The 18880-nt window shown below is 38.9% G+C and overlaps 1 protein-coding gene across 1 annotated transcript in view; it reads right to left on the bottom strand.

The window, feature by feature from the left end:
- Positions 1–795: 795 nt before the first annotated feature.
- The window catches only part of faf1 (Fas (TNFRSF6) associated factor 1), an 89127-nt gene continuing 71042 nt past the window's right edge, over positions 796–18880 (bottom strand). The window contains exons 18-19 of the mRNA XM_036579205.1: positions 13032–13247; positions 796–1552 (exon numbers count right to left, since the gene is read on the bottom strand). Coding sequence (XP_036435098.1) covers positions 1469–1552; positions 13032–13247 — 300 coding nt within the window. The 3' untranslated portion in view covers positions 796–1468. The remainder of the gene's footprint in view (positions 1553–13031; positions 13248–18880) is intronic.

Consider the following 18880-nt stretch of genomic DNA (forward strand, 5'->3'; position numbering starts at 1 on the left):
TTAACACGCCACCACCACATTAGAGTCACTGCAGTGCTGAGAATGACCCCCCCACCCAAATAATATCTGCTCTGTGATGGTCCTTCTGGGATCCTGACCACTGAGGAACAGGGCTAAAAAGTGCACAGAGACACAGATGGATCACAGTCTGTAACTGTAGAACTACAAAGCGTACCTATATGGTAAGTGGAGTTAATGAAAAGGACAATGGCCAGTTGGTGTGTATACACAAGTCAATGTTAGTTATTCCAAAGAAAAGATCAAATAATGCATTCACTGCAATTATGTGGAATAAATAAAAAGCCTCAATTTTGGTTCTGCTTTATATGAGAACCCTTCATCTGCTTGACATTGCAGCACTGTGAGCCATCTATAATTTATAAACAGGCTCATTTTTCAGATCACTTGAACAAGTGAGCTAGCATCTGAAAGAGGACACTGCAAACTGAATTATTTCCTTCTAGCATATCATATATCTTTTCAAAATACACTTTATAAACAAAGGAGCATTATTGTGCAACTGTAATCAGGTTGCAGGAGTGAGTGTACGTTAAGGCACAATAACGCAGGAATCACAAAAACTTTGCACAAGTTCAGCTGCAGCTGGCACTAGAGTACATCATGAAGATTTTGAAATATATATATGTTGTGAGGAAAGTCACCTCCCCACCTTTACAGGGGTTTGAGGGCAGTGGATATTTCCAAATTCAAACTTAATAGTGACTGTTTTTTGCTGCTGTGTGCTGCTGTTACCAAATCCCACAATGCCATTAAAAAAGCATCATGAAACAGACACAGGTTCATATATATTTTATATAATGTATCAAACTAAAACTAATACAGCATCAAACTTAAAAAGGGACAAAGGGGCAAAAAAAGAGAAAAACCTGACCAGAAGGGACCTGTTGTTTATCGAGCAGTTGAGATTAAAACCAGGTCTGATCATCTGTATGGAGGAGAGGGGATGGAATAAGAGGGCAGCTGGCACTCCATAGGGACGTGGCCAAAGAGCAAGGGATCCAATGGAGCGAGAGAGAGGAGATAGTCCAGCGTTCTCCAGGAAATGTCTCTTTGCTTTTCATTTTTCATCTTTTTGTTCTTTTTTTGGTCATTTTTATGCTTTTTTGTTTCATGTCAACACAAAATCAGGTCTAAAAAGCAGCCGAAGTGGAACATCTCATCTGTGATGTCGCTATAGGTCTCCTCACTGCTGTTTTTTTTCTTTTTTCTATTTTCCGTTATCTTACCAGTGGGTGGAGAAAAAACATGACACTGCAGTTGTGTGTGTGTGTTTCTGTATCTCTGTGCTTGTGAAAGCTTCAGTGTGCATATAACGTACACTCAGTAATCATGTACTCCGTGTGTGTGTGTGTGTGTGTGTGTGTGTGTGTGTGTGTGTCTGTTCTCTGTGGACACCATGCTAAAGATCGTCACTGTTTATGTGATTTGTCCAAGTGCAGAGTCAGTTCTACTCTTTGGCCTCCAGGAACAGAGTCTCCTGAGGGAAGAGCTTGGCTTCCAACAGTGTCCACGCCGGGTCAAGCTGTGTTATCTGTGAAGAGAGAGACAGATTACACAAGGTGTTAGAATAAAAAAAAATAAAAAATAAAAAAATTGTACAAAACTCGATTCCAAAAAAAGTATGTGGGACAGTGTGTCAAATGCTAATTAAAACAGAAAGCAGTGATTTGTAAATCCACTTTGACCTATTTAAAATGTTTTACTTCATCAACTTAAAAGTTTTTAGAACTACATGCTAGTTCTGAAATTGATGCCTTTAACATACATCAAAAGTTGAGACGGGGCATTTTAATACTACTGAAAAATGTTGAGACAATTGATGTAATGATGCTTGGGTATGAAGCATCCAGGAACGGCTGAGTCCTTTATGAACAAGTATGTGTTGAGACTCTGCCGAAAACATGTCCGAAAATATGTTCCTCAATTAGCGATTGCAAGAATTTTAGGTATTTCAACTAAATTGCAGAAAATCATCAATAGAGTCAGGAAATCCAGAAAAATGTGTGCATAAAGGACAAGGCCAAAAACCACAACTACAGGATTGTGACCTTTAATCCCTCAGATGGATCTACGTTAAATAACCCGCATGTTTCTGTGACCAAAAACATCACCACATGGGCTCAGGAATTGACAAACTAATGTCAATAAACTCTTTAAAAATAAACGCTACTGCCGCCACAAATGGAAGTTAAGATTGTACTATGCACAGCAGAAGCCATATGTCAGTAACGTCCAGAAACACTACCAACTTTTCTGGGCTCAAGCCAAAAATAGACTGATGCAGAGTGGAAACATCATCAGTCAATCTTTCAAATTGTTTATGGAAATAATGGATGTTGTGTTCTCTGGGCCAAAGAAGAAAAGGAGCAGAGAGAGTGTGTTATCGTGAAATAACACCTCGGCTGTGATTTGGTCGCAGATCATCACAGCCGTGATGTTATTCGCGATAACACAACCTTGAGTGTTCAATTACTTTTATACAACAGGTAAATAAAGTAAGAAATGAATAAATTGGGCCGTGAACGTGGCCTTTAATATGTTTTAATGTTACCAATTCCTTCCGCAAAATTATTGACAAGCAACTTGTTGCTACATCAGAGTAACGAATTCCGCTTACTCGCTGCACAGTATGCTGTAAGCCTTGCCTTCTGAAGTACGGACTGAGCCATAAACCTGTCGCAATATCAAGTTTAGCTCAGTTTTGTCAATTTTTGCTAGATCAATATTAATGTTGTTTTGTTCCAGGCAGTCTGTAAAGCATCTTACAGCCCCTTTTGTTTGGCAAATGCTATACGGTTCATTTCTGGCTAATTCCAGGTTGTTTAGGAGTTTTTCTGTCACAGCTGCCCACTGAAAAGCTTGCTCAGTGGTAATAGTACAGTTTAGGAATTTAGTGTAGTCTCATCTTCAGAGTCTGACCAAATCGGCTATAGGTCAAATGTAATCTTAGCATCCATTTTCTGTTTGTGCGCAAAGTAAGAAGTGAAACACAGTGTTTGTGAAAAAAAAAGGTGTTATGGCGAAATAACAGCGCGGTTAGAACCTCAACCAATTAGCTTGCATGGCCGGAACTAACTGTTGTATAAATACACATATTGAAGGAACATATGCTGTCTTCTAGAAGACGTCTTTTTCAGGGATGTCGGGGATTTAAATAAGCATCATCAGGGATGACAACGTCAAGCCACATTCTACAAGTCACAACAGCATCTCTTTGTACTCAGTGTGGGTGCTAGACTGGCCCTCCCGCAATCTCTGTCCTATGAAAAACATATGGCGCGATATGAAGTGCAAAATATGACTTGCACGACATAAGAACACCAAAAAATTCTGCTTTCCAAACTGGATCACTCAGCGATTATTGTGTGTTGTTAAAAGGAAAGATGATGTAGCACAGTGGTGCTCCTCTCACAACTTTTTTGGGAATGTGTTGCTTGCATCAAATTTGGAATTAGTGTATACTGACCAAAAATGAACAAAAAATAAAAAAATGTTCATAGGATAAAACATCAAATATGTTTTGTACTGTTCTCAATTTAATACAGGTCAAACAGAATGTACTAAAACTGCTTTCTGTTTTCTCACATACTGTCCCAACTTTTCTGAATCTGAGATTTGTAAGACAGTTTAGTGCTGCTATAGATGCTGAGAGACACAGGTGCATTAAAATGTCATGTGTAAACAAGTAAATGTATACAAATAAAGGGAGTATTCACTGATCATGTTGTGGTCACATTCTTATACTATTAGTAAGGGCTATATTCTCTTTGTTACATGCATGTGTAGTTGATTGCTTGCTGTGTGTGGGCTAGGCTTGGCTATTACTCCTGGAGTGTGCGCTGTGTGGGGTCTGTGTCTCTGACATCATGAAGCACAGGCGCAGTAATCTGATCACGTCACCGTAAGCGCAGTGTCCCGTTTCCCTCAGAGACTGACCCTGTTTGTTATTACACATGCACCAATCCAAAGCAAATACAATAGCGACACCACAGGGGGCTATGTGGCAGACCTAGAACACATTAACCACTGCTAATCTACACAACAAGATGGGTGCTGATGGCCACAGAGGAAAAAAGAGTCCTGAAGAAAACTGATTTAAAGTGGTTAATTCATTTTGTGATTGTAACCTAGCCATAACATGATAAAAATGAACTGTTAGACAATATTTGGGAATGCTCAGTGTAGTCTTAGAAAGAGAAAGAAAGAGAAAGAGTAAATGAGAGTGTGAGTGAGAGCTGACTGTAGTGAGCTAATAGCAGGCAGTTCTCCTGTTACATAGGCCCCGTGTTCACACCTGTGTGTCCCACGCCATGCAGTCACAGTGATCTCAGTACAGGGCATTAACAGCAGCCTGATTAAGGCCTCTATTTCAAGCTCTACAGACCTCCTACTCTTACTCTCCACTAGCAATTAACCCACCAGACTCCACAATGCCAGGCAGCACAGCAAGAGCAGCAGCGAATGAAGCCTGACTCTACTTTCATTTTCACACTTCAGAGTCATCAAGGATCGTATGACACGAAAGCAAATTTAGAGATCTCCTGACCTTGTTAATCTACTGTATTATTGAGATACACTGAGTTCACAGGTTTTGTAAATAATTTTTTAGGAGGTTAGACCTACATTGTACCTACACTCACTGGTCATTTTTTCAGGTACACTTGCCATATAGGCCAATCTTATCTGCAAAGGGTTCATTCCAACAAAGCACGAGCACACATGATCAACTGTTTGAGGACTGAGACCAACTGATTAAACAGGTGAAATCAAAAGTGCACATAGAACAGAAACCTGCAGTTACAGTGGCCCTCCACAGATAAGGTTGGGACACTCTTGATAAGTGCACATTGTAAGTTTGTGGTAGCTCATATATTTCTTCATAATTTGTCAGGGATCTTCTACCCCATCCACCAACTAAAATGGCCCACCACAAGCTCATTTCTGACTAGATAATTACTGGATAATGGACCACTCCCATAAGAGCAATACTATGGCACGGATCTGGTGGTTATGGCATGTTAGTTTGTGTCGTGTTTTTTCTTAGGCATGCACCAATATGGGAATTTGGAGTAAGATGCCGATGTAGAATATTTTTCATGTACATATATGCCAATGTTGATATTAATACATTTATAAAATTGAGAAATTGGTGGTAGATTTATCTGGATTAGCATTACAGAGAAATTTTATGTATTTCTGTAGTGTTTTAAATTGAGTAAAATTAATAAAATGCAGACAATTTAACACAGCCTGCATCACCTAAACATTCTGCTATTCCAAAGTACATGTCTTCAAATATCATTTTGAAATAACAGTCAATCCTAAACATCTGTCCAGTACAGATATTTTTTCAAAGCAAATAAATGCCAATTCAGATGTGATGCCAATATCATTGCACATCCCTGTTTTTTCACAGTTCAATATCACTTTTTGTTAAGAATAGTCTGACAACCAAAAATACCCACCTGTTTCTAATTGTACATGAAAAGTATGTCTAAGTGGCCAATTAGTGTGCATAGTGTTTAAATACCCAAGCAAAGCTCACCAAGTTCACCAAGGTCAGTAATTTTATACCTACAAAATGAACCTATATGGTAGCTATGAGTGTAGGTACAAAGTAGGTATACTTAATAAACTAGCAATGCTGTAGATTAAGTGTGTACGTCAGAATTTTCTTGCCAACATATGTTCATCACATAAACCTGCATTAAGTGGCAGTGTTTTCTACATCAAAATTACATCAACACCACAGACGTTGCTTAATTAGCCCTTTGATTGTTTTCAGAATTGCACTAAAATGCGTAATTCACATTCACATCAGGGTGTCTTATTAGGACAGGGCTGTTTAGTGCATGCCCTCGGGTGGAACTGCTGTTGAACTGACGGATGTCGGTGAGATCAGAGCAGGTCGAGCTTCTCTGAGGGCGGGAGTGATGGCGCACCAATAACAGCACATTTGCTCTGTTGCCCCCAAAAGTCATCTGAGCGTGTGAGTGCTGCCCTTTGTTCCTCAGGGTGACCTGGGGGTACAGCGTGACACCGGGAGGAGGTGGCACTCAACAGCAGGAGAAGGGTGAGGCGACACCAGCACAAGGTTTGCAATGGGGAGGGAAAAAGTGGGAGAGAGAGAAGAAAGAACAAATATGACACAGAGATGGAGAGAGTGGCAAGACGGTGCTGCACAAAAACTCCATTTTCCTTCCCTCCTCCTGCGCACCGCTTCACAAATGCTGCCTATGTAAATGAACGTGAAATGCTGCTATAACACCCCAGCATCAGGTAGAAGCAAATGAGGGTGCAGGGTGGAGCAGGTGTGGCTGTGTGTTTTGATGACTGTTCTCTTTAAGAAGAGAAGAAGAAAAAAAGGAGAGAAACAAGGTGGCACTCCATGGCAGGAGACAGATGCCATGGGTGATTGTTTACATTGTTATCCAATTAACAGACCATAAGAGCAGAAGCATCTGTCAACAAACAAAGCTGTTGTTTTTCCTCCCCTCAACTTGTCCCTCTCGCTCTCTTCCTCCCTCCCGCACTCTCTCTCTCTCTCCTCTCTGCATTACTTGTTTGTTTCTCCAGAACCTTCTGCTTGCCCTTCACCAATTATATTAGACTAATCTGTGCAACACTGATCATAGCAGTGGAACACACTCTCTCACACACAAACATAAACACACTAACACACATACACACACTCGCTCACTGAAAGCAAACAAACAAAGGAAGCTCATTTCAGGACGGAGTGCTTCATCTCTCCGTAATCCCGTGAAGGGTTATTAAAAGGGAATAAGTGGCTGCGAGAGTGAGTAGAGTGTTGCATGGCTGCTGGCTGTTTTCTTTAGCCCCTGATGATGTTGATGGCAGGTAATCCCTCTAAACCTTTAACAAACTCATCCTGAACGGCCCCACACAGTCCAACAAAAACAAGGCAGACGGCTGCTCTAGTGACCAGAAAGAGCAAGAGAGATGAACAGAGAGATAAAACAGATACAGCAGGCAGACTAACATGCAGACAGTATGTATGTGACCTATGCCAGGGCATGCTATCAATGTGAGACCAGGCTAAAATGAACGGCGAAATCGCTCAGTGTTAAACTGACTCCTACAGAGTTCAATTTACATCTACAGAGTTTAATTAGGTTCAGCTCTGTAGGAGCTAATTCAATGCTGCTAATTTCACCATGCAGGCTGTGAACAAAAATGTTTAATGAAGGCTGTGTCTAGAATCTAAACACACCAGTGTTAAAGAAAGCATCCACGAATAAAAGAGGGAGAGTAATTGCTTCTACAAGTCTCTTTATGGACATGTTTAACAAAACACCTTTGTTTTCCTGTGTGACGTAGCTGTACACGCTGCAGAACCAGGATTTACTGATATTATCTGCAGCTGCCAAAGTCGCAAAATTAATTTCAGTAAAAGTATGTTTAAGGATTAGCACGATCAATACAATGGTACAAACTAATTAAAATCACAATACTGAGCTTTCATAATAAAGCAGGTGGGTGCTATGAAGACAAGCCTGCAGAGCAAACCTAGCAAAGGCGTACCGCAGCAGAAAACAAACTAGATTAGAATGGCACAGATCCTGAAGCACGCAATCAAAACATTTAAACTAAATTAACAATGAACTCAGAAGCTGAGTCCTCACTGATGCAATCCTGGCTTTGTTGAGCTACGCATCACCACTTCAAAAGCCAGTCTGATAAATATTGCAGTTCATTAGTGGGAATCAAAGGGCTGGCCCGTATGCCGCAAAGGAGTCAGAGGAAAATAAATAGTGGACAGGCAATATAGTGGTTTCCAAACAGGGCAAAACGTGCAGCTGAAACAATGCGTTTGTAATGAAGCCATTTAGGGCCCTTCACCATTAATTAAAACCCAATAGCCAGGTCTGAGTTAGCACCGGGTTTGTGGAGTGTTTATTTAGCCAATTAGGAAAGCAGTGGGAGATCATTATCAGCCTGCAGGAGGGGTGCAGGGCGTTAGCGTTAGCTGAGCCGAAGCATGGCTGGAGTGGGGGTCACAGGAAGAGAGAAGGGTGTCGATCCCTGGCAGAGCCCACGGCCCTGCCTCCTGGCTAGCCTTTAGCAGGGCTGAGACAGGGGCTCTGCACACTACAGGCCAGCATCCAAGCCAAACACAGAAACACAAACTCAGGCCAACACTGGAGTCATAAAACTTAACACTCTTTGAAATGATGAGAGGGGACGGTGAGATTCTCAGACAGCGACTAAGAACAAAAAGATCTTTCACAAAAATTTTAGTCAAATCACAACTTGTAGACACTGCCCTTTTTATTCTAGTATTCATTCTTCTTCTACTTATTATTATTATTATTATTATTATTATTACTACAATTATTATTATTGTTATTAAATTACTATTGACAAGTTGGAAACCAGTCTGATTGCAGATTCTAATATGCCAGTCCTGTGCAACTTTACAGGATTCGAATAATCAGAAGAAAAGTAAAAACTAGCAGTAATAACTGGTATTAACTAGTAATATATAGTATATTCTACAACAGAAGTCATAATAACAACTAGTATGAAGCTAATAATTAGCAAGAAGCCCTCAAACCAAAGCAATTTTAGATATTTTCAGATGAATGTTGTGGTAGGTGATTCTAAAATGACTGAGAAAGTTGTATAGCATTAAGAATGTAGAAATAAATTTAAAACAATCACAAAAATCATAAAAAGCATATCACAAATATTTCTGCAAATATGTTACATAAAGAAAACATGAGTCTTTTCTTTGTTATTATGTTTCCAAACTGTGGAACTTTTAATAGGCAGTCAGGCTTAGTACACACTTTTAGGAAGCATCTAAAACATCTCTATAATTTAGCTTTTATTTAAATTCATATCTCATTTTGTACATTTATTTTTTAACATGATCTATATCAGATACTGCAAGGTGTCTATGATAGAATAAAGTATATAAAAAACAATTATAAAGCACTTTGAGCCAAATGAATATGTAAAAAAAAAAAAAAAAAACTATAATGTTACTTATAATACCTTAGATTTTTATAACAAAAATATTGTAAATGTATAATTGTAGTATATTATTTATCATTTATTAACTTGTTCTGAACATACTTGTCTAAAAAACATTTTTGGTGTTGAATTTACAATATCTAAATGTACATTAATAATTTCTGTCTACAAAATAAACTATTCATTTGAAAAGCAATTTCAAACTTTTGAACTGCAGTGTATATGGACTCTCAACATCCAGATAACCATGCGGCTTTAAAAGACAGGAAGAATGAGGAATGATGGCCTATGGTACTCTGGCATTGCATTAAAGAGCATATGAATAGATGGAGAAAGCAGAAGCTAGTGCTAATCCCTCCTCCAGCTCTATCCCAACGAGTGCAGGTGCTCGAAGAGAAGGAGAGAGCAAACAGGACCTGACAAAGCACCAGCCTCGCTGCGGCACAGACAGCGAGAGAAACAACAGCATTTCAAAACACTCTTCTCTTTCACTCCCTCTCCTACGCCTGCTCTGTTTAATCACTCTTATTGCTGGCAATTAGCTTGCTTTCGGGTGTGAGGAGGAGAAAAAAGGGAGGGCAAAAGAGAGAGAGAGAGAGTGAGAGAACAAGATGAAGTTTAAACATTTGTGCAGAATTACAAATGCAATAGTGCTGCATGCTCTAATCCTGAGGGAGGGATGGAGAGAGTCTGTGGAAGAGATAATTTTAATTAGAGGAAGGAGAGCAAAAGAGAGGGAGAGAGAAAGAGGATTAAACTTGGGCACTGTGTTCACACTGAGAAACACTGCCAGTCTTTCTGCACTCAACTCCTCAAACTCACTCCAGCACTGGATACACTTTACCACACACACAACTCTCCTCTGTTCCTAAACAAAAGTTTCTGAGCTCCGAATGAACTGTATGTGATGTTTTTTCCAAATTTATATTAATATAGATAAGTATTTGTATATTACTGATGACATAAGTTTATAGAAAAAGCAAAAACAATCTTATCATTAAACTATATTAATATAAAAAGTGTTTTTTTCTTTGTGTTTTATTTTAAGTCATTTTGGGCCATTTGTGGTCCACTGGTGATGAAACGTTTGTGACTAATGTTCATAATGAAATGTTTACATTAGAGATGGCCAATATGGCAAAAATATCATATTAAAATTCTAGACATTTCCCTGATACACAGTATGCCTCACAATATTTTGTTCTTCTAATTACACTGAACTAGTAATACTCTAAGTATTTTAAGGTCTTTAAAAGGGCCCATATGCTACATTTTCCTTCTATTTTATTTTTCACTTAGGCCATTTGTGTGGTTTTAGGTACCAAAAACAATCGTTATTTATTTTTACATGATCGTTTTCCAACCTCTTTTTATCCCTTAGAAATAAATTGGCTGTTCTGGTTACTGTGCCTTTCAGACAGATGTAAATGACCTGTGGTGGCCTGGTGTTCTAACTGGTCAGATTGTATAGTGACTTATTCACAAAGCAGTCCAGGCTGAAACACTCCTTATAACCTTGTGAATTCTAAACTGCTGTAGGATGAATAGGGGAATACATGAAAAAGTGTTGTTTTGGTGGCATCACAGAAACAATGAATTCAAAATGTGTTGCAGTTTAGTTTCTATATATGGACTGTATGAACTGGGCAGTGAACGGTAGATTCTAAAATTTTAACACTGTTGACATACAACACCAAACTCTTCTTCTTCTGCTTTTCTATGATATACTTTGAAAAGGGTATTGTGACATAATTCATCACAGTATGATAAATTATCACAAGATTTTCTCACAACATGATAAAATATCATAATATACCCAACCCCTAATTCACATTATGTAAGGAAAGGTATGTTTTCAAATGGTGTAAGAAAGGTACAAACTTAAAAGAAAAAGTTCTATCATCACTAGGGATGCAGATTTTGGCAAATTCTTCTGACTGATAATCTGTTAACAATAAATCATTAATAGATCAGACTAAAAATCAAGGAAGCTATATCAATTAAAAACACAGTTCTGCTCTTGAAGCCTGAGTGAAGCCACACTTATGTGCACACACATCAACTGAATTCTGTATTAATGCACAGAGATACGGAAAAAGTGTTGCTTGCATGGACTGTCGACTGTAGCATTGACAAGAGGGGACAGACATCTGCACTTGTATGAAGTAAATGGCCTAAAACAACAGGGGAAAAAGAGGTTCATACTCGTAATATTTCTGTTCTTGCCATACTTTCAGATTCACTCAGTTGGAATGACTGTTGCAAACTGCATGTTGTCCCAGAAATAACTCAGAGATATTTAGTGGGATTTGGGCTGTCACGAAATTTTAGCTGATGATTAATTGCCATAAATAACTGTTGCGTGTACACACTCACAAAACATATCTACACCATTACAGAATTATATGTAGAGCTAAGCAAAGCTCTTGTGTTCTTCACAAGAGTGAAAATATAAGTTAAAAACTCATTCTCCATGAATTTTTTTTTAGAATTAATCACAACTAACACAAACAAACATGAGCACTGCACTCTAAACATGTCTGAGTACCAAGTTAGCCTCGTTATGTCTCAATGAATGCATTTCTTTTATTATCTGAATGCTCACAATTTGTTTGTTGCAGCATAATTGTGAAATCTAATGACTGTGTAAAATGATTGCAGTCAGCTTAAATAGGCTGAGCTAGCTTTGGCTCAATGTACTTCACTAACTCTTGAAAGCCATAGCCGCGCTTCTCTATAATAACACCCAGTGCTGCGCATGACATTTTCTCTCAGAGAGCACGAACAAAATAGTTATCCATCTTCTTGTTTGTGAATGCTGGCTTTTGATGTGGTGCACCACTGCAGTTGTGCTATAGTCCTCTTGAAAAGTGGCCACGAACGCCACTATTTTTCGCTGCACTCTTCATTTTTTACTAGACCTATCCAGCAGAACCCTTTACCTATTGCTCCTTCATGCGCACAATTCAAAAATGTTCCTCAACTTGAACAATAAACCAACCTATTCAAACAGGAACTGTGTTTATTGGAAATTAAATTAAACTGTAGCATTGGTCAAACAATTGTTTGTCAGATAACGGTCACTTATTTACATCTCTAGTTATGATAACGTTATGGTGTTTTTAATAATAATAATAAATGTGACTGCTTGATTAGTTACTGGTGTTTTTTTTTTTCTTTTATGTGTGTGAGTGTGTGTGTGTGTGTGTGTTTTCACGAGCGCTTCCTCCCAGTCCCTGTGGGTAGGGATGGCATGCTGTCTGGGCAGGCCTGCACACTTCTCTTGATTAATGGAAAGCCCATTTCTGTTTCCATGCTGTTAATTAGCCAGGTCGTTAAGAGCAGTGCTTGTTATCTACCTGCCACAGAGCGAGCGCACCCAGCTCTCTAATGACAGCACGCCAGAAAACACACACTCACACACAGGAGAAATGTGCTGACTGTATCCTAAGTAGCCAGTGCGCTTTCCTGCATCCAAGGACACTAATTAATATTCTGCAAATTACGCATGCACTTGTGGATAGAAGTTAAAAAAAAAAACATAAAAAAATACTAATTAGTGATGCATGGATTTTAATTAATGCACAGGTGTGTTAGTATCTGTAGGGTCCTACAGTAGACGCACACGCACGCGCGCATGCAAGCACTAAGGGATTAAAGATGAGCAACAAACTCCAGCCACACGGTGGGATTAACTATCCAATTATACACTCTATTTTTCCTGCTGAGCTGTAACACTCGCTCACCACACACAGGCATGCACAAAGAGAGAGCAATCCTGTCTCAGTACTGTAATTACTGCACCACAGATGGACAGGAATTAAGAGATATTGAGTCTCAGCAAGGATCTGTTCTAATATCGATTTGAGTCCAGCATGGAGAATGACTGATGATTATATGCTACAGAATTAGTTAAGAGCAGAGAGCGAATGAGGGCTGTGTTCATTCATGACTGACCAGACCAAGGTCTTTGAAATGGTGGTAGAGAATGTGTGTGGCTCCGGACTCACATTTCTGCGGGGGAAGGTGGTAAGCAGTTTAAATTCATCTGATGGATAGCCTTTGGAGGCCACAAAGTCGAAGAGAACCTGCAGCTTGCAGCTGCCCAGGAAACGCCTCTCCAGGAACTCTCCGCTGGGCGTCCGGATACGTAGCTTACTGATTGGCTCTCCTTCTTCCTCGTTGGGCTCTGGGGGCAAGGCCTGCTCCAATGAAAGGCGGATAGCCTGGACAGAAACATGAGGACAGAAAATTTAAGCTATGTCAAAGTGCAGCATAATGCTTGCAAATTACTAGTATTGTAACTGGAATAATACTAATATTGTGAATAAATGCTTTTCTGAAACTGTAATTGGTCAAGATGCTTACAGTACAAAATAGGACATTATTAGTCAGAGGGCTCATTTGTATAACCTACAATGTAAATAAATACTGGGACCAGTACATGCCAATATATTAACAATCATACATACAGTATTTTATGCACATTTGATTAATATACCTCACTTGTTTAAAGGCACAACTATACCGTACATAACTACACTGTAATAATTAAAAAATCGGTCCACTTACAATTACAAAGCAACTTGGTTCATAAGTTTAAGTTCAATCAATTTGAGGGCACCAGAGTTCACAGCCAGATTTCATATTTTTAAGTTGACAAGACTTTTACTTAAATTGCTTAAATTGGATAGCATACAATAAAATAGTTCAAGGGGTCTGAATGCAGGAGAGTCAAAGTACTAAATGAGGAGAGGAAGAGAGAGGGAGGGGGAGCTGAGTTGGGTCTCCAGTGGCTCAGAGCAGGACCTGCTGCTCCTCTGGGGTTTTCACCTCCAGCTTGTTGTTCCTGTTGTGACACCGGGTAGCATATGCTGTGACAACACGCGCCGCCTTTATTTACCCACCGTAATGCAATTATATTTCATCAAAGTGTACAACAGTAGCTCATTAGCAGCTGCAGGCTTTGTGTGTGCGCGTGCCGCCCCTGCTCCCTCAGGTAAGAAGCCACATGGAAGGGCCTCTTTGGGGGATGAGCAGCGTCCCTCACTAGACCAAAACCCTACCCTCTGAGCGTGTGTGCACATTTGTTTTCGTATACTTTCAGAATGAAAATGTTATGGCTTTGCTAGAAAATGGAAGGGTATATGTACACACACACACAGAGGAGACTACCTTCATCGTTCAAATCAAAGGTTAAAAAAAATAGTAGTTCAAAAAATGAGAAAAGATAACATGTAACTTCCAACAACCATGGAAGGCCTGGTAGACCACAAAACCTGTCACCATGATATAAACAGTTTTATCTTTGAGAGACAGATGAAAATCTAAATCTACTCTTGTTTCAGAACTGAAAAAAATCTACAGGTGTTTTTCACCCACGCACTGAGAAGACATCTCAACGCTGTGAGTCTGACAGGATGTGTAGCTGTCAAGAAGCCATTACTGAGAAAAAGAAACAATTAGAAGAACAATTAGCAAATCAAACTAAGAAGCTGAAGGTGTTCTCAGAATGATGGACTGACCACAGGCCTCAACATCATTGAATGTGTTTGGGATTACCAGGATTGTGCAAAGAAAAAAACAGAACCAACTTTTAAGACTACACTTTGGAAGTGTGGAAAAATACCCCTGCAGATTTCTTTGAAAACATTTAATATGTACTTGCTGCTCATATTTTATATTAATATGTAGTTGCTCTCTTTATATTTAGTTGCTGAGGCTGTAATGTTGCTAAATATGTTTTCTGTTTTGGTTTCTGCTAGCACTAAAAAACGAATAACTTGTTTCAGTGTATGTATATGAATCAACACACACACACACACACGCACGCACGCATGTGTCTCCAACCCTGCACCAGTGTGCCTATCCATGTGTGCTTGTGTAGCACCTGACATAAAACACAATAATGACATCACCACTCCCCCTCTTCTCTCTTCCTTTCATCCACAGTGAACACAAAAGAGCCCAAATCACAGAGAGCATTTCCCCTCTCTTCTGTCTCTGGACTGTTTGTCTGAACTCATTGTCATCTCGCATATGCACTAAGGGGCCCGTGATCCAAGAGCGCGAGAGCACGTGCTTATGTGTGTATGAGTGTGTTGCCACAAAGCTTGGCCAGACTCCAGGTGGAGAGCATCATGCTGCTTTGTTTATTCATACACAATGTCAGAAAAATGAAGCAGCAGGGTGGCCAGAATGTACACATACACACAAACATGCGCAGTCTACGACAGCTGTTGCCCACCACACGCTACACAGACTCCTTTTAATATCTGCCATCTTTCTACCTGGGAGCAGAGAAAACGATCCCATCGACCCAAGCAGTGGAGAAACAGACTCAACGATGGCTGGCTTATTTCTATTCTTCTTCGCAATGGCACAGAGGGAGGCAGGTTAATTGCAATTGTGCTTTGTAGCCTGTCTGAGATCACAAACAGATTTATTATGTCATATGCTCAAGGCCCACAACTGAGCAAGACAGATAAAGAATACATGAGACTTCACCCGTTTCACAGTCCAGGGATTCACATCAAAAAAGCATGAAATTGTTGTCATATATGCGTGACAGTGCAATCTTTTACAGAACCGGCACAGAACAAATAACTACTGCAGGTGCTAGGTGCAGGTGATTTTATCTTTGCGTGTGTGTGCAGTAGCGAGTCCCTTAGGGTTCATTACAGACAGCAGGTGAGCAGCTTCATAAAACCTCGATCTCATTAAAACACGCGCACGCACACACACACACACACACACACACACACACACACACACACACACACACACACACACACAAAAACTGACCTGCCACAATTACTCCCAACTGCTTTTGTCTACATGTTTGTCTATTGTACATGCCTTATACATTAAAAAGCTTAATCCATAAGGGCCTACAGAGAGAGAAAGTAAGCTATTGTGAGGTATCAAATATCTGAAGATACACTGTTGCTTACAAGCTTACACCATGGCAAAGGATTGCATGCAAAAAGAGAAAGGGACAGAACTGGACAGAGCTAATTATAAGCTTTTGCTGAAGCCTGTTTAACTAATGTGACAAATCATCTCATATAGCAGGTTCACAACAACAGACAACGCAGCTTTATATTACTGAGTAAACACACAATGAGCAGGCAATGGGGGGGCCGGGAAGCCCGAGTTATCAGCTTTCCCTTTAAACTCAATTCTGCTTTGTGTGTTTTCTGTGTGTTGTGTTGCCTTTGTGAGGCAGGGATTTAATATGAGCCTGTGTGTTGTGCATTTCAATTCACTAAAGGGACAATAACATTTGTATGTTCCACAAAACAGCAGAATGACCGCATTCTTGCTCCAATTTTCCAGCCACAAGTCTAGTCTGAGCCTAAACGTTTGATACTAAAAAAAAATAAAATAAAATAAAATAAAAAAAGACCAAGTTTAAATCTGTATCACTTTAGCAATAATAACAATAATGACAAAAATGGTAAACCAACTCAGTCATATGCCAAAATTTAAATAACCCAAGTAAATTCTTCTAAGTGAAAAGAAATGAAGACATCTACACGGAACAAAATTAAACATGGCATGTTTTCTGCATCTTTTAGTGCACAAGTTCTACGTATCTGCTGAATTTAACATATCGTCGCTGTCAGAACAAAACCTCGTATCTCCAAAATGGTCATTTTACAAGAGAAAGAAAAACGTTCTTAGCTTTTAACAGAAGTAAATGTAGAAATGATTTAATCTAAGTAATTTTGGAGCTTTTCTATTGGACCATTCATCATGAAATTTTGGTACAATGTAAAGGGCAAGTAGCAATTAAATTATAAAATGTGCCATAAATTTTAGACAAGCCACAGTTTGTTTTCCAATGTTAAATTCAGTAAATAAACAGTAATTCTGCATTAAAATATGCAGATGCGTGTGTAACTTATTTTTACATAATTTGACCAGGGACACCCATCTTTCGCATATGGTTGTATGTACCGTGCAAAAGTCCTAGGTACCAAAGCAAATCGTTTAAAACCATTTATCTACGCAATAAGTGTGTTTGTGCTTGTGAAAACACCAAATCATTACGAGAGAGTAATAATAAAATAGAATATTAGAACACTATTTATAACAATTTGTTAAAAAAAAAATAACAATAAAAAAAAAAATCATCATTTGCTTTCTGACAAAAGGTTTGGTTCTGGAGTTCTCTTTGACACCCCCAGCCATTTTTTTTGTTCAAACACATGACCAGCACTCCTTGATCTAATGTAAGGAAGCATTCATTATCAAAACCAGGTATTGAATGATAATTACAATAATGGGCTTCCACAAGGAGAGATTTGGAAACGAAAGTGTTTAAATAAACACTAACATACATAAAATCACTATGTACTGCATTAATGTTAATTTTCTTTATTCTAACATCAGTATTTTTCTGAGCAAATAAAACACACAAACAAAATAACTAACAATATAATAATTAGAAAAGATGGCATGCTATGCTTTTTGTTAGTTGATGAGAGTTATTTAAGCTGTTTTATTTGTATTGGGGATGGCACATTGAATTTTTGATGGAGCTGTTTGTGCCTATGACAGTACGCGAAATTTATGTCCATGTGACATCATACCAGTATTCACTTTTGTAATGGTACACCTCCCACCCCAACACCTAAATACACCTCCAGAGTGCATACACACTTCACAAAATAAAGGCAGTTATTTGCTCATTTCAGCATCTGCAGAGAAGAGGACATTTCTGTGACTTCAGTTTCAATGCAAGAGAGTCATTAACGTGATGTGCACCTGTCGTATGCGATTGTATAGGTCCTGTGAGAAGAAAATTGGTTGGGAAAATACCACAGTGTGTATGACAAACACTGAGGGATTCTACAAATGGACAGTAATTATGTAATTTCTGTAACAATGTCACCTGTCACGTAAGTCAAAACATTTACTGTCTGATGTATCAGTGTGTACATGAGGGGATGGTATGCTTAATAACAAATCAGTAAATGTCAGTTATACCAATATACAGTTGGTATGACTGTATATAAACACAGTCATACCAACATGCCATACTACAAATAGAATATGTTGCATTAAGAGCCACCAAACAGTTCAACATCTGAGCTGTATTTGCTACTGAGTGTGGTAACAGTTTGGTCTACAGTTCACTATGACAACAAAGGGTACTGCATAATAGTATTATCTACAGTTTTGACAGCAGTATATTGTTCTTAGGAGAAAAGGTGCAACACTCACGGTCATATGATGAAGGCCTTGCTTGTAGGCCAAAACTTCAAGTTTCTAACCAAATAAACTTACTCTTTTGCTGATAGGCAAATTTATTTATATAGCACCTTTCATACGCTGCTGTCATTCAAAAACAGAAAAACACATTTAAAACACTAAAAACATGATTAAAACAATTTAATTTAAAAGAGAAAATCATTGAATTAAAAAAAAAATTAGAAATTAAATTAGGATAGTTAAATAATCAAATTAAAAATTAAAGGTTAGACGAGGACACAAAAAAAAAAATTTTAAAAGGGCCATTATAGAGGAAAAGGGGCTAGAGACACTAAGAGTGTTTTAAACTGAACTGAAAGCTTACTCAAATAAAAATATTTTGAGCCTGGATTTAAAACTGTCTAGGTGTCAGAGCTCTTCTAATGCTCTCTGTCAACTGGTTCCATTTAAGAGCAGGACGGTAGCTAAACGCTGCTTCTCCGTGTCTAGTGTTTACCTTCGGCAGGACTATCTGACTGGTTCCTAATGATCTGAGAGTGAGTGTTGCACCTTTTCAAATGAGAGCTTTTTTGAATTTCTGCAGCACCTCACCCGAAGTTGGAAGCACTGTTTTTCTGTTTATCTTGTTACAGAAGTAAAC

Source organism: Colossoma macropomum, unplaced genomic scaffold, assembly GCF_904425465.1.
Source record: "Colossoma macropomum unplaced genomic scaffold, Colossoma_macropomum, whole genome shotgun sequence".
Classification (NCBI taxonomy): Eukaryota; Metazoa; Chordata; class Actinopteri; order Characiformes; family Serrasalmidae; genus Colossoma; species Colossoma macropomum.